Source organism: Hordeum vulgare, chromosome 7H (assembly GCF_904849725.1).
Source record: "Hordeum vulgare subsp. vulgare chromosome 7H, MorexV3_pseudomolecules_assembly, whole genome shotgun sequence".
In the NCBI taxonomy this organism is placed as follows: domain Eukaryota; kingdom Viridiplantae; phylum Streptophyta; class Magnoliopsida; order Poales; family Poaceae; genus Hordeum; species Hordeum vulgare.
In genome coordinates, this window is record NC_058524.1 from 39,717,037 (window position 1) to 39,728,612 (window position 11,576).

The window sequence follows — 11,576 nt, forward strand, 5'->3', positions numbered from 1 at the left end:
CCTAGACGAGTAGAGTAAAAATGTACGTACGTATATATATACTCCGGTCCGGCCGACAAGATGCACCGTACACGCCTAACCACGTACGAGCACGTGATGACTTGCACTACTATGATTGATGACTCGATCGACGCATGCAGGAGCGCACGTACGGCACGGCATCACGTGCGTTAGTTCATGTGTGTTGGAAATCACCAACCCGTCCACAAACGACTGTGGAGCGTGTTGTGTGACTGCAGACGAGACGACCACAAGTCACTCCGGCCGTATCCACATTAATTAGTGCTGCGCTACTTGCTCTCTCGCTCTCTGCGGCCGGCGACTACGGTGGTGTCCTCCCAATCTGCGGCAGAGACAGACAGCGCCAACGGTACTCTTCTACCCGTCTCCTCTTCCTCTTGTGTTCAATACATTTAATTTGCTTCAGCCTCCTTAATTTGTTCTACTAGTTTTGATGCAGATCCATCATGTGCAGAGTTCGGTCAGGAGGATGCTCTTCTTCAACTGCATGGTGCTCTTGATTGACTGAGATCCAGGCGAGGTGATGCTTTTGCTCCATCTGTTCCTCCCTCCATAATCTCTTGTTGCTATTCCATCCATTTGAGTGGTAATGCATTCATGCGCTGTTGCTTTCACCAACTAAAAATGTCGAGCTTCCTCGTGATACGGAAACAATTAATAGATAGTCATCACGTGCTCCTGATTGAGCCAAGCTAGTCAGGTCCCAGGTGATGCATTTTTGCTCATCCTGAAAACGATTGTGTTTCGGTTACAGCCATCTGTTTCCCCTCGATCGATACTCTCTTGTTGCTATTCCATTCATTTGAATGATAGTGCATTCATGAGCTGTGTTGCTTTCACGGACTGAAAATGTCCAGCTTTTGCTCATCTAGTGGTTCTCTGAAAATTATACTAGCTAGTATCTCCTAGCTGTCTCCTCCTTCTCTGTACAACCTTTTTCTTCTTTTGATATTTGCTGGTTCTGACGACAATTAATGATGTGCAGAACTGGATCTATATATTCCTCCACTACTTCATGTTTGGTAGCCATTACAAAGAACTCCGCAAATTGGATCTGAAGAGCTTCTATTCAGGGTACCCTTCTACTACTTCTGCTTTGTTGGATAGCTAAAGGGACGCACTGCATATGTGCCTTCTGTCTACTATAAGGTTCAGGTTTTGCTCTTTCCGTCTTCTGAAAGCCATTATGTTTGCATTGCAGAGTTTAAACCCAAGGGCAATGCTATAGCGGTGTCTTGATCTAGAGAAAACACAAATAAAGGTCGAGATATGGAGGTTGCTGCTGGGGCCATGGGCCCTGTCATCCGTAAGCTCGGCGAGCTGCTCGTCCGAGAATGCAACCTCAAGAAGCGAGTAAAGAAAGGCGTAAAATCTCTCCTAACAGAGCTGGAGATTATGCACGCCGTACTTCGCAAGGTTGGCGAGGTGCCGTCGGACAAGCTCGAGGAGCCGGTCCGGATTTGGGCTGGCAAGGTGAGAGACCTCTCTTGCGACATGGAAGACGCTGTTGACGACTTCATGGTGCGTGTGGATGAGGGTTCAAGCAGCAAGCCAACGGACATGAGGAGTCGAGTCAAAAAGTTCCTCAAGAAGACCGCCACACTGTTTGGCAAGGGCAAAGCACTTCATCAAATCTGTAATGCCATCGAAGAAGCTCAAGATCTTTCCAAGGAGTTGGCGGACCTGCATAAAAAATACGAGCTTGACATGTGTAGCACTAGCAATGGTGCTACCACTGACCCACGTGTGTTAGCTTTGCACAAACATGTAGGGGAGCTTGTAGGCATTGAACACACAAGAGATGAGCTTGTCAAAACATTGATTTGTGAGGACAGGAGTCCTGAGGAGCAATTGAAGACACTCTCTATTGTCGGTGCTGGTGGGCTGGGCAAGACAACCCTAACCAAAGCAGTTTATGAGAAGATCAAAGCCCAATTTGATTGTGCGGCTTTTGTCCCGGTGGGTCAGAAACCAGATATCCCAAAAGTTTTCAAGGACTTGCTCTATGGCCTTGACAAAGTAAAGTTCAAGGACATTCATAATACAACAAAGGGTGAAAATCTGCTCATCGAGGATATCACTGAATTTCTTGTGGATAAGAGGTATGCATCACGTAGTCCTTGTCCTTTTATGTATATTTCCGAAATGTGTGAAGTAGTGAGATGTATACTGAATTTCATATCTTCATTTCCTTATTTGTTATACTTTTATATCTGTAGTAGTCTGTTCTTTTTTAGCAAATTCTACTTCTTTATTTTTTGCACACGCGGCTTATTTTTTAGTCATGTATACTTTTATGCAATTTCTGTTGCATTTCTTTTTTGCATGCATATCTTTCTATATCCTTAGTGGTTATATAAGCCTAAGGTTTGGTTTAGTACCTTATACTTTATCCTTGTTACGAAATTCAGTTGTATATATATGGGAAACTAATGCTATCAAAATGTTTTGCATAGGTACCTCATCGTAATCGACGATATATGGGAAGAAGACATATGGAAATATATAGAATGTGCTCTCTATAAAAATAAACTCCAGAGTCGGGTAATCACAACAACCCGTAATGTGAGTGTGTCTGAAGCATGTCTCAATTCCACTAATGGCACAATTCATAGAATGAGACCTCTTTCTGATGAAGACTCGCAAATACTCTTCCATAGAAGAATATTTCAAAGCGAGGAGAAATGTCCAGAAGATTTTCAGATAGTATCAAGAGATATATTGAGGAAATGTGGTGGTGTACCATTAGCCATCATTACAATAGGTAGTCTTCTGGTTAGTGGCCATAGGATAAAGCAAAAGGATGAATGGATGCATGTGCACAATTCGATGGGCCGTGGAGTTACACAAGGTGGTGTTGTGAAGGACATGAAAGGGATATTATCACTCAGCTATTATGATTTGCCTCCTTATCTGAAGCCTTGTTTATTATATCTAAGCATCTTTCCTGAAGACTTTGAGATTGAGAGAGAGTGGTTGATATGGAGGTGGCTTGCTGAAGGTTTTATCCAGTGTGACAAAAAAGAAAACAGGCTGTTTGAGATTGGAGAGAGCTACTTTAACGAGCTATTGAATAGGAGCTTGATCCAGCCAGCAGAAATCAATTGGGAAGGAACGGTAGTAACTTTCCGTATACATGATATGGTGCTTGATCTTATCTGCTCACTGTCAAGTGAAGAGAATTTTATCTCCATATTGGATAATGATGAGTGGCATGCACCTAATCTGCAAAGGAAATTTCGCAGGTTATCACTTCATAATATCAATGCAAATGTTCAAAACCAACAGTTTGATAGCACTAGCCTGTCAAAAGTGAGGACCTTTGCTGTTTTCTCTCCTGTTACCTGTGATTGGTTGCCATCTCTCTCAAGCTTCCAATTTTTACGCGTGCTAGATCTTGGAAATTGTGGCAGCCAAGAAAGCAGCTCTGGTATCAGCCTCAAGTATGTAGGAAATTTAATTCACCTAAGGTACCTAGGGCTAAGGAATGTTGATGTTCAGGAACTCCCATTGGACATAGGCAAATTGCAGCTTTTGCAGACATTGGATATAAGAGGCACTAGGATACAAAAATTACCTGCAAGTGTTGTTCAGCTCGCAAATTTGATGTGCCTACGTATCAACGACGACTTGGTGCTGCCAAGAGGAATGGGGAACTTGACGTCCCTTGAAGTGCTGGGCAGAGTAAGATTATCCCCGTCTCCTCACATTGCGAAAGAGTTGAGTCATCTGACAGAGCTTAGGACATTCAGTATTAACTGTGTTAACATGGATGGGGATCTGATTGATATATTAATCAAGTCTCTAGGGAACCTGCAGAAATTGCATAATTTGCGTATTGATCGTAGTGGCAGTTTGATAGATTGCATGCGTGAAAGCTGGGTGCCCCCTCCACACCTCCGTAGTTTTGAGTCATGGGGTTTCTTTGAAAATGCGTGGTTCTCGATACTTCCAAAGTGGGTTAACTCAACGTCGCTTCCCCACCTCTCCACCCTGGTCATAGAAGTGAAAGAACTGCAAGGGGATGACCTTCAGATCATCGGAATGTTGCCTGCTCTTCGGCTTCTGCGACTTGCTGCAAAACACGTGATGGGAACGTTGGTTGTGAGGGCCGATGCATTCCCATCTGCGAGATACTGCATGTTCTGGGGGTTTCCGACGTCGCCGTGCCTTTTTCCGCCTGGAGCTATCCCAAGGGTTCAATACCTTGTGTTCTGTGTCTCTGCACGGTCGATCGCGAGTGGTGAGGTTGACTGCAGCATGGGGCACTTCCCTTCTCTCGAGCAGGTCCAGGTTGATCTATTGCTTGAGAATTCCAGCGATGAAGAGAAGGGGACGGCCAAGACTTTGCTGGGGCGCGCAGCAGAAGCCCATCCTAAACATCCCACCATTGAAATCGATTAGACACGAGTGCTGACGTGCCTCTGCCGCCAGTAAGGTCTGAGCAACCATGAATTCTCTTTTCCTGAATATGCTCGTTATCATACTGTTTGATATATCCCTCTTACTTTCTCAATTTCAGGCCTTCAATAAAATACTGAAGTCAGAAAGGTACTAATAATTCCATCAGTTGCCGCAGCTCCCAATAAACCAAGGCTCATTCCCTCCAACATATGTTTAGATGCTGTCCTTTTGCTAGACGGAGGCTTCCGCATGGTTGTTGATGATGAACTGTTTATTTCTCCTGCATTTGCTTTCAGAAACGCAGCACCTCCTTTCCTTTATTATTTGGTCAAGACTCAAGACTCGTACAATAAAAGGTTGCATTCAGTTGGCACTATTTATAGCAGCAGTACTGCCTCTACGTTTATTTGATTGTTCACATACAACATTGTTTTGTTTTCACTGGCTTATTAATGAAGAGTTGATTGAACTCCTGTTGGCTTGTTTTGCTTTGCTTGGCACTTATTTAGTCAAGGATCGCAGAATGAAAGGTAGTTGGTTGAACTCCTGTTGTACCTCCAGATTTGCTTCATCCTGTTCGTTAAGCTTTCTCCTCTTGCTGCAACTCGTGTTTTCGAACTCATGGGAGATAGAACCACAAACAATCAGATGTTCATAGCGATAAAAGGCTGCATTCAGTTGGCACTGCCTCTACGTTTATTTGATTGTTCACATACATCATTGTTTTTTTTTACTGGTTTATTAATGAAGAGTTGATTGAACTCATGTTGTCTTGTTTTGCTTTGCTTGGCACTTAGTCAGTCAAGGCTCATGCAATGAAAATGAAAGGCAGTTGGTTCAACTACAAATTTGCTTCTACTTTGTTATGTCGGAGACTTTGTGAAACCGCGGATTGTTTGTTTCCTTTTCTAAATAAAGGGACCGTATGCATCGTGCTGATGCAGAGGCCGGAGGTAATCCTCCTTTTTTTTTTAAAAAAACTACAGATTTTCTTTATCCTATTTTTGTTAAGCTTTCTCTTCTTGCTGCAACTCGTGTTTTCGAGCTCGTGGGAGATAGAGCCACGAACGCTCGGATGTTCATAGCGATGGTGCTAATGGGATTGCTAAATTTTAATTGCTTGCCAGCTTGTTGCTTCGATGCCTGCATATGTTACTCATCTCTCACAAAAAAATGTATTTGTGCTGCAAATGTACAGGAATTACTGATACATTTGGTTGCAGAAGGTTTGCAAATCAGATGTAGAGGTAGGTGCTGCCACAAACTGAAAACGAACTAAAAAAAGAGAACATGAAGATATTTTTCATTCAGATGATTGCCTCGACTTGTGTTGGAGCAAATGCTATTAGAAGGGGAATAATTAATGACTAGGAATAACCTGAGGAGAAGGGGAATACCAAAACCCCTGTTGAATCTGTGCATCAACTAGCAAATACTTTATGTACATGTAAAAAGAAACAGAAGACCGATGCCTGGGCTCTTTAAGACAACGGAATGAATAAACAGGGTATGAGCAGTATATGCAGTTCTACAGCTCATGCGTGTGAATATGTTCGAAATCTGGAAAGCTCAGGCATTTGAAATTTTATTAACACTAAATGCTTGTTCATGCAGGTCCTGCTTTTGTTGATCCAACAAGAATGAACTTATGAATGGTGGGTGTCCTAGCGATTCGCGAATCGGAGAAGGCGCCCACACCACCCCTGCTTTTTTTTTAAAAGGAGGATCATCCCCGGCCTCTGCTTCATGATGATTCATACAACCCTTTTATTAGACTAAAAAGTTCCAAACAAGTGCAATATCCAGCGAGAACTCAAAGAACACATAAAAAGGAAAGATAGGCTACGATGACTAAACACCTAGCCGAAGCATCCAGGTATGCAAGTAGGTGGTACCTAATCTGAGCCCCCCGCGTCGCCCCCGCTAGGGCGACTCGGGCGGCGCCCAAACCCTAGCCGCCGGTGGGCGCTCTCCCTCCTCCACTCCCTCCGTCGCCGCCGGGCAACGCTCGGGGGCCGACGGCAGTGGCGGAGGCATCCCTCTCTCCCACGTCTTCAGGGGTGGTGCGGGGCCCCTGCACACGCGGAGGCATGGCCGATTTGCGGAGCGACGGCGATGGCTGCGTTGATGGCGGCGGTGGTCGTCCCTGCCTCAGGCAATGGTGGCTGGAGGCACGTCGGCTGGCCGGTCATGGGCAGCGGCGTGCGGCGGTTGGCCTGGTTCGGGTGGCGGCGACGGGCTATGCCACGGCGGCGCGTCATCCGGCTTCAGATCAGCGGCGGCGTCGAGGGCCTGGTGGATTGCTCGGTGGCCTCCGATCAGATCTATTCTGGCCGGTGCAGCTGGCAGTGGCGGTCATCTCCTCTGTCAGAGGTGGTCGGCCTGAGGCTGGGTGGTTGGATCTCGCGATCCATCATCCAGTCCCGGCTGCGAGTCAGGAAGACATAGTTGCCGGTGAAAACCGAGCCGATGGCAGACGATGGCGGCGTTCTGCGTTGTTACCTTGATGAAGGCATCGTCGTGTAACTACTCTTGACCCATTCATGATGCTTAGGGGGAAACCCTAAGATCTGATCATCAAATCGGACGATGGCAGCACTACGGTGTCGTGTCTCTCTTGGGAGCATCGTTTCTCGAGCAGCACTGGATGACAGAGGAAGGCCGTGGAGCAGCTTCGTCTTGATCGGAGCTTCGGTGGAGATGTCAAGTCATGCCTGGCCAACAGGTGCTACGCTGTGTCATGCCTACTCGGCAGGTGCTACGCACGACGGATCTTTCGGAGCCTTCATGTCAGGATGGACGAGCGCAGGACGGTGGCGCCATTGGGCGTCGTGGTGGCGTCGACTGATGGACGGACTGGCAAGGGTGATACGGATCTCTCTCCTAAAGATGGGACATTGGTTCGATGAGGATGGCGGTTTCTAAAACGTGTGCAAGTGGTATACGATTTAGGTTTGCTGCATCGTTCGTTGTTCTGATACGTTATAGCACTAGTAGAAAAAGGACCTATTGTCCCGGTTCGTGAGGCCATTTGTCCCGGTTTTTGAACCAGGACTAAAGTGTCGGTACTAATGTCCTAAACCTTTAGTCCCGGTTCTTGCATAAACCGGGATAGATGGGCCTCCACGTGGCCAGTGCGGCGAGCCCAGGCAGGAGGCCCTTTGGTCCCGGTTGGTGGCACCAACCGGGACCAATAGGCATCCACGCGTCAGCATCTCAGGTGCTGGTTTTTTTTAAAGGGGGGAGGGTTTGGGGGTTTTGGGGGGTTAATTTAGGTGTTTCATATATTGTGTTAGCATGCTAATTAATAGAGAGAAGTGTCCTTTCTTATCTCCGTGCTTGGTCGACGCTACATACTATACGTATAGAGAGGACTAGACACGCTAGCTAGTTAAGCAAATGAAGGAAACAGAAGATCGTCATGAACAGATGCATACAAAGAGAAGTGATATCGACCACCTCTCCTTCTCTGAGAGATTGGTCCAACAACAAGTTCTCGTATATCTATCCGACGCTACTGGCTACATATATACAATATAAGTATCTTTTACAATATAATCTCCTAATTAAAATTGAACCCTGCAGGGTCCACATAGTATTCTCCGTCTTTAGCGATCACGTGGTTAAGAAAGAATGCCGCCAATTCCTCTTGAATTCCTCGCATACGATGTGGTGCTAGGAGTTCATCTCGCATCCGAAATATCTAATTTGAAGAAGGGGGTCAATACATATATATGAATAAATGAAACTGAACACAAATGATGGTAATCAAATAAAATTATGAATGTAATTATTTACGCACTTCATATTGTTTCTCGGAGTAGCCCCGCTCACAGGTCGTGTGGCGGATGGACTCGCAAATGTAGTATCCACAGTAATTAGTCCCTTCTTCCTGCCACAACCACTTTACAAGAAATAGAGGTCAATCAAACTGATAATTAGCAAGCATGCTAAATGGTATTGATGAAACTAGCGCTTGAATCAGTAGGAGATGCGTGGAACATATATGCTACTATAGTACTTACTTTCGGGTGTCTAAACTGCAGCTTCTTTGGCAGTCCCGGAGTTTTTGAGGTGAATTTACTCCAAACCATGCCAGACAAAGAAAACAATTACTTGATATCAGGAAATGAACAAATTGAAGTTGCCGATACGGTGCGATAATGATAGATTTAACTTACTTCTCTAGAATTTCAGTCATGTCCGCGTACTTCTTGAGATCTTTTCGTCTCGAATCTGAGACGGTTACTAGTCCCTGCTCAAGCGTAATCTCTAGGAGAATATAATGGAACCTGCACACGCATGTATAACTCATCAATTCCATTACTATAACCTCGACTAATAAGAAAAACCGAATATGCACAAGACAGTAACACTCACTCGAAGTTGTAAGAGAAGAATATTATAGCTTTGTTTTGATTTAATATAAACGATTGTACAAGCTTGGCCTCGGTACCTTTGGCCTGAAATTTAACCATATATGCATATATGAGATTTGTGTTAATGAAGCTAATATCACCGATTAGTCTTTTCTTCAATTCCGTGATCTTCAATCTGCATAATATAGTGAGAATAATTAAAGATACATGCAATGAAAGAGCTGACCTATATATAGAGACTTAATGACAGAAGTAGTACTACTTACAGGCAGTAGCAAGTGATAATTGACTTATCGAGGGCCTTTAGATTGAAAAACTCGAAGAACTCCTCAAATGGAACATTCAACAGGTCAATTCCAACGAGGTCATGCTCATCTTTAACTCTGAGCGTCAAAATATTCCTCCCCCAGACTCTCTGCAGATTTTCATATACCAATCATGGAATTTTCGCATCATCGTTGTTAGAGATTTTTCATCTTTGACGAGAGGCTTTCCGTACACGTATCTGTGTTCATCCACCTCCAAGAAATCAAAATGTGCATCGTCGGGCAGGTAATCTCCAAGATCGTTAGAACCGGGCACCATCACGCCCGGATGATTCGCGACGACGCTAGACACCTGGAGCGGGGGGAACGATTGGTTCGCTTGTTCGCCGAGCTGGGCAACTTTTCTCCCAGCTCGTAGTTTTGCTAACCTTTGATCACTGATAGTACTTCCCGACCGCTCCGCTTCTATAAATGACTTTGTAAGAATGCGCTCATAGTTGCCTTTCGCCGGAGACTTTGGTGGTTTCTTCAGGGCAGCCAGAGTACGCTTTGCTTTTACCGGATCTATCTTCTCCTCCGGAGGTGGATGTTTTTTTGCTTTCACCCCTTCAAAGAAGTTCTTCACTTCGGCTTCCACGATCTTCGTGATTTCCTCCTGGCTCCTCTCGTATGGTAACTTCTCTGGAGTCTTCAAAGAAGGACCGTATCTGTATTGCCTGCCTCTGGTTGTACTGCTAGACGTCGGAGCAGACGGAGCGGCTGCGGCTGTCTTTCCTTTCTTACGAGTCGGAGCGGTGGCGGGTCTCTTCCGCCCTTGTTGACGAGGCGGAGAAGGGGGAGGCAGCTGGCTGCTCGGGCGCGCCGGCGCAGGCGGAGAAGGAGGCGGAGTGCCGCCACGCGCCGGAGAAGGAGGCTTAGTGCCCTGATCACTCGCCGGAGGAGGCGGAGGAGGGGGCGGAGTGCCCTGACTCGCCGGAGGAGGAGGAGGAGGCGTCCAGTTCGGAAGGTTGATGAGCTCCTTCCGTCATAGTCATGTAGTCTTCAGAGAAGAACCCAGCCGAATCTCCCCTTCACCCGTAGGGTGGTCAAGCTCAAGGTCCTCAAATCCGTCTGTTATTTGATCCACCATCACCCTAGCATATCCTTTTGGAATTGGCTGGCCGTGGTAGGTTGAGCCAGGTTCATTAGGTATAACAGAGCCAACAGCCGCCTTGACTTTAAATGTCATCCATCGCGTCATAAGGTGGCAATGTTGAGACTCTGTGATAGCATCCACGGGGTAGCCCGTGAAGACAGGCTCCAGCTGCTGAGTCTGCTCGGTGGAAGCCACGCTGCTTCTCCGCTGAGATGGCGGGGTAGCTTCAGGGGAAGCTTTGGCATGTCGTTTGCTGCGATCTGCTTCTCGTTCCTCTAGCCCGTGTACCCTTTCGTGCAGCGCCTGCAGTTGGCTATGCTCCACTTTCTTCCTCCTCTCCTGGGTTTTGTAACCCTCTGCGTCCGGAAACCCAGCGTTCCACGGAAGGGAGCCTGGCGTGCCTCGTGTCCGTCCAGGGTGCTCAGGATTCCCGAGGGCCATTGTGAGCTCGTCCTTCTCTCTGTCTGGAACGAACGTCCCTTCCTGTGCTGCGGCGATATAGTGCCGAAGCTTCGTGACGAGTATTCGCAGTTGCTCTTCCGTCCAAACGCACTTCCCTGATACAGGGTTCAAGGTTCCGCCAACCCCGAAGAACCAAGTTCGGCAACGGTCTGGCCATCTCAATGTCTCTGGTTCGACCCCTTTAGCAATCAGGTCATTCTCAGCCTTGTCCCACAAAGGTCGGGCTTTGAGGTAACCACCTAACCCCGTGCGATGGTGATGCTTCTTCTTCGCAGCATTTTTCTTGTTTGTCGCTGACATCTTCTTACTCTTTTCCGATGTCTTGTGGGCCACAAATGCGGGCCATTGATCTCTGATCTTCTCAAACCGGCCGGTGAATTCTGGTGTCTCTTCTTTATCGACAAACGTTTTCATCTCATTCTTCCACCTCCTGAATAGTTCTGCCATCTTCTTAAGAGCATGAGACTTGATCAATTCCTCTTTAACTGGCTTCTCTGGATCCTCCTCTGGCGGTAGGGTGAAATTTGCCTTAAGCGTTGTCCAAAGATCTTCTTTCTGCATATCGGAGACATAAGACGTCGGCACCTTAGGGTCTTCCTTCTTTGGCTTTAACCATTGCTGGATACTGATCGGGATCTTGTCCCTAACAAGAACCCCGCACTGAGCATGAAATGCATCCCTTGTCCGGATGGGTTCAATCGGCTTGCCAGCGCGCGCGATTGTTGTGATCTCAAACCTTTCATCCGAGCGCAACTTTTTCTTCGGGCCTCATTTCTTTACCGAAGTTGAGCTCGATCCGGAGGGCTAGAGAAAAAAGAAGAAAGACGAGAGTTAATTAATATGTGTACATATGAAAACAATGAATGCATCAATTAACTAGTCAGCACGGGCTTAACTAATATATATATA

At 46.4% G+C, this 11,576-nt stretch overlaps 1 protein-coding gene across 1 annotated transcript; it reads left to right on the forward strand.

The window, feature by feature from the left end:
• Positions 1-276: 276 nt before the first annotated feature.
• Positions 277-4,898, forward strand: LOC123410541 (disease resistance protein RGA5-like). The gene is made up of 6 exons (XM_045103489.1): positions 277-370; positions 461-541; positions 1,007-1,095; positions 1,223-2,123; positions 2,478-4,459; positions 4,544-4,898. Exons 4-5 carry the CDS (start codon positions 1,291-1,293, stop codon positions 4,423-4,425), a joined length of 2,781 nt encoding a protein of 926 aa, XP_044959424.1. The 5' UTR covers positions 277-370; positions 461-541; positions 1,007-1,095; positions 1,223-1,290; the 3' UTR covers positions 4,426-4,459; positions 4,544-4,898.
• Positions 4,899-11,576: the final 6,678 nt, after the last annotated feature.

What these genes read in the sequence shown, in the direction of transcription:
- LOC123410541 (XM_045103489.1), top strand. Translation starts at nt 1,291, where the DNA reads ATGGAGGTTGCTGCTGGGGCCATGGGCCCTGTCATCCGTAAGCTCGGC. An exon ending in GAATTTCTTGTGGATAAGAG is followed by an intron (nt 2,124 to 2,477) that starts GTATGCATCACG and finishes TGTTTTGCATAG; the next exon opens with GTACCTCATCGTAATCGACG.